We start from the raw sequence: 4,244 nt of genomic DNA, 5'->3' as shown, positions 1-4,244 counted from the left end.
AAAGTAAGAATGTTTTCAGAAATAAAAGTGTTAATAGTTTATTTTTATCAATTAACAAAAGGGAAAGTAAATCAAATCAATATTTGGTGTGACCACCCTTTGCCTTCAAAACAGCATCAATTCTTCTAGATACACTTGCACACAGTTTTTGAAGGAACTTGGCAGGTAGGTTCATCTTGAACATCTTGAAGAACTAACCACAGATCCTCTGTGGATGTAGGCTGCCTCTAATCCTTCTGTCTCTTCATGTAATCCCAGACAGACAGGATGATGTTGACATCAGGGCTCTGTGGGGGCCAAACCTACACTTCCTGGGCTCCTTGTTCTTCTTTAGGCCTCATTCACACACGAATCGGCATGCACGTACAGCTCCGTGCTGAGTGCGGGGCCGTACCAAGTAGCTGCCGGGAAGGACAGGTGCTGCGTGTGATTAGAACGCAGCCCCCGTCCTTCTCTATGGGGCTACGCAGCCGTACGCCCCCCTACGTTCACCTCATTTGCAGGTCCGTAGGGGTGCGGGTTTTCTGGCCGGGACGCATACAGGATCCATTCCGGTGGCGTATGAATACGATCACCGGCACCCCTACAGACCTGCAAATGAGGTGAGCGTAGGAGGGTGTACGGCTGCGTAGCCCCATAGAGAAGGACGGGGGCTGCGTTCTAATCACACGCAGCACCTGTCCTTCCCGGCAGCTACTTGGTACGGCCCCGCACGCAGCACGGAGCTGTACGTGCTGGCCGATTTGTGTGTGAATGAGGCCTAACGTTGAAGATCGTTCTTAATGACATTAGCTGTATATTTAGGATTGCTGTCCTGCTGCAGAATAAGTTTGGAGCCAATCACATGCCTCCCTGATGGTATGGCATGATGGATATGTATCTGCTTGTATTTCTCAGCATTGAAGACATCATTGATTCTGACCAAATCTCCAACTTCTTTGGCAGAAATGCAGCCCCAGACTTGCAAGGAACCTTCACCATACTTCACTGTTGCTGCAGATTTATTATTGTACCGCTCTCCAGCCCTTTGGAGAACAAACTCCCTCCCGCTACAGCCAAATATTTCAAATTTTAACTCATCAGTCCAGTGCACATGTGATTGGTTCTCCAAGATGTTTGGAACAACCTACCTGCCAAGTTCCTTCAAAAACAGTGTGCAAGTTGTACCTAGAAGAATGCAAAGGGTGGTCACAACAAATATTGATTTGATTTGGATTTCTATGTTGTTCATTTACTTTCCATTTTGTTAATTATAGAATTTTTTTTTCACACCTGCCTAACACATTTGCACAGTACTGTGTGTGTTTGTATGTATGTGTGTATATATATTAATCTTCAGGTTGGATCAATAGCTGTATCTTTTAAAATAAACAGTCTTTATTTTATCCAAAATGGTCAAACAAAAAAGGCTTCTTCTCAGCAAAATGACAAATAAACAGTACTTCTTTCCAGTACAACTTAATAATGGGCTCACCACCTCAATAAGCTTATCCTGGCTTGCTCTAAGAGGTTCCAGCACAGACACCCAGCCGTAGTGTCTCAGTAGCCAGCAGTCCACAGCCTAGCACAGATGTGTCCTGCTCCAACACACCTCACGGGCCCACTGCCAACTGGCTTCCACTGCTCTTCAAACACTCCCAGCAGGTGGGTTAACCCTTTACTGGCCAGAATGCCTCTGGTCAGGATTGGAGGCTCTTTCCAACCCAATATCTCTCCAAGCCTCTGGATTCCAAGACCCGCTTCAGGACTTATATATATATATAACGTATGGATCAAGAACCTCACATTTAGCTGGTAAAGAATGTATGAAAGCGCATACATCTTCAACTGTCCATAGAGATGGTTCTGTTTGAGTATCCGGAGGCATCAAAGATGGTGAGGGTGTATGTCTCACTTGAAGGAGGCGTAATTCCTGCTCTCTCTCACTCTGTCGACGTAATCGCGTGGTCATAGGTGCTGGAAGTAATTCCTCTTGGAAATCCTCTAAGGTATCTTCCCTGCATGAATAGGTACTAGGCAGCTGCAATGCATCGATATAATACAGCATGTTAGGGCCCAATGAAATATATAAGGTAACTCACGGTAATTAGTGCTCCCTACGAACCTGTCTTAGGTAGTGATCTCGGGCTGATCCTCCAGAACTGTGTGAGCGCCTACCACGCCTCCCTAAAATTCCTTCTGCTTTTCTATTCCATCTACTGCTTTTTTCAGCCTTGTAGTGTCCAAGACGCTTTGTTCCATTAACATTGGACCTAGAAGAAAATTGTAGCTTAATGGACGTAGTTAATACAAGGTCATAAACATCAAACGTATTTACAGTCCTCATTTGTAAGTTTAAAACTGCTAAAAAAAATACTGTATATATACATATAACAAATGCATTTAGTTTGTTTTATGTGTAAAATTTGTTTCATAGATAAATATAACCAGTTTATTTTATCAGTGTTTTAGATCTGTGAACCTATATATTTCCTTTTACAAAACTTTTTATTAATTTTCACGCAAACAGGTAACATGAGCGTACATAATGAGCTTGAAAAGCATACACATACAAAGGTATACACAAACAAAAGGTTACATAATAAGTCAAGTTGCTAAATGGAACCTACATGCTTTCAACAGAATCAATTTTAAGCAGATTGTTTTTTTGGGGTTGGAATAGATATTGTGTAAATGCTGACAGTCTTTAGATCTAGAAATACAGTAATCAATCCTTGGGTCTAGAAGTAGCAACGTCCTGAAAATAATGGTGCTCACTCCCTCACTCTAGCAATGGTTAATCCCTGGGTCTAGTTGTGGTTATTCCCTGCCTGCAGCACTGTAGAATTAATAAGCATCCAGTTTACTCCTACAGTATATCATAACTGTGAAACACAAAGTGACTTAAGCAGGCAGACCCTTCCAATGAGCACTTATTAAATAGGAAGGAGTGCATCAGAAGGGGACTCATATCCCATGTGCATCTACATATGCCAATTTGTAATCTTGTGGTCTAGCTTGTTGTACACTGAAAAATTATTGTGCTATCCCACAATAAAAAAATATTGGTTTAGTTCTTCTATGACATTTGATTGATTGATTTCCTGGACCCTGCCTTCTAAACGTTGTTGGTTGTATCCCAAATGTATATTGTTTGAATTGATACTAAAAAAAAATAATCTCTACCTATAGTGGGAAGCTGTGAACTTTATATGCATCAATCACTGAATACACACTAAAAATCTCAAATCTCTATGCAAACTAATACTACAAACTGCACCTGTCCAGCCTTACAGTACTCATCTAAATTAGTTCTACCGCTGCCTTCAAAATGGTTGATGAATAACCAAAAGACTGCAATTGTTATTATAATCCACTAGGCATTTCAGCAGGCAATATGCTTTTAAACGAGGAACTACCTTTAATCATAATGTTTAAACAACCTTATTTTTCAGCTGCATCACGTTTCAGGATAGCCCTGGCTAAAAATAAAATGTTTCTGCCAACTTGGGACCTATACAACAATGCTGATTACCTTTTTGAGCATGACAGAGAGCAGAACCTCTTCGACCTCAGGAACTTGTTTGGATATCCTGTTTTCCCACAAAATTCACACTCTAACATCTCACAATCTAGTTCATCCACACCTTCTGCCAAGGGAAAAAAAAAAAATCAGCCTTTCGCCTTATTAACTCATTCACCAAAGAGATAATTGTTCCTAGTGAGTGGACTAACAGTAATCTCAAAAGTCATTCTGTAGTTTTTGTCGTCACTGTCAGCAGCATACACTGCTCACTCCATTTTGGTGTAAAAATGTAGTGATACAGTATGATCCAAAACTTTCTTAATGGTTCGCCAAGCCAGAAAAAACGGAGCTTTTAAATGTGTGCTGCTCTACCATAGTCAAACTGAAGATCTCCGCCATCTCTGTGTGCTACCCAGTGTTAATTTCGTCTACGAAAATTTGTCATTTTTCTTTTTCATCTTTTGCCCATTTTTCAGTGACAAAAACAAAACGAAAACAAAATTAAAGATTAGTTAATGGGACGAAAACGATTTTCGTCCACTACTCAATTTTCGTCAACAAAATCAAACCAAAGTAAATCAATAATGAGAATCGTTGTCAACGATTCTCATTATCGATTATGTGCAGCCCTGCCACTGCTCGTCCTTTCTTCTCCCCGCTGGTGCTGGCTGCAGCAGTCTGTGTCCCTTTCAATCCCCGCTTGTATCGGCAGAGGCAACACAGAGCACTGTAGCCAGCA

At 41.2% G+C, this 4,244-nt stretch overlaps 1 protein-coding gene across 1 annotated transcript in view; it reads right to left on the bottom strand.

Moving 5' to 3' along the window:
* Positions 1–4,244, bottom strand: part of PHC3 (polyhomeotic homolog 3) — a 67,409-nt gene that overhangs the window by 5,840 nt on the left and 57,325 nt on the right. Inside the window, exons 12-14 of the mRNA XM_018553764.1 lie at positions 3,515–3,629; positions 2,105–2,252; positions 1,792–2,020 (exon numbers count right to left, since the gene is read on the bottom strand). Of these exons, the coding sequence (XP_018409266.1) occupies positions 1,792–2,020; positions 2,105–2,252; positions 3,515–3,629 (492 nt within the window). The remainder of the gene's footprint in view (positions 1–1,791; positions 2,021–2,104; positions 2,253–3,514; positions 3,630–4,244) is intronic.

Source organism: Nanorana parkeri, unplaced genomic scaffold, assembly GCF_000935625.1.
Source record: "Nanorana parkeri isolate BGI_ZX_2015 unplaced genomic scaffold, ASM93562v1 scaffold129, whole genome shotgun sequence".
Classification (NCBI taxonomy): Eukaryota; Metazoa; Chordata; class Amphibia; order Anura; family Dicroglossidae; genus Nanorana; species Nanorana parkeri.
This window is presented reverse-complemented; position numbering and strand designations above follow the sequence as displayed.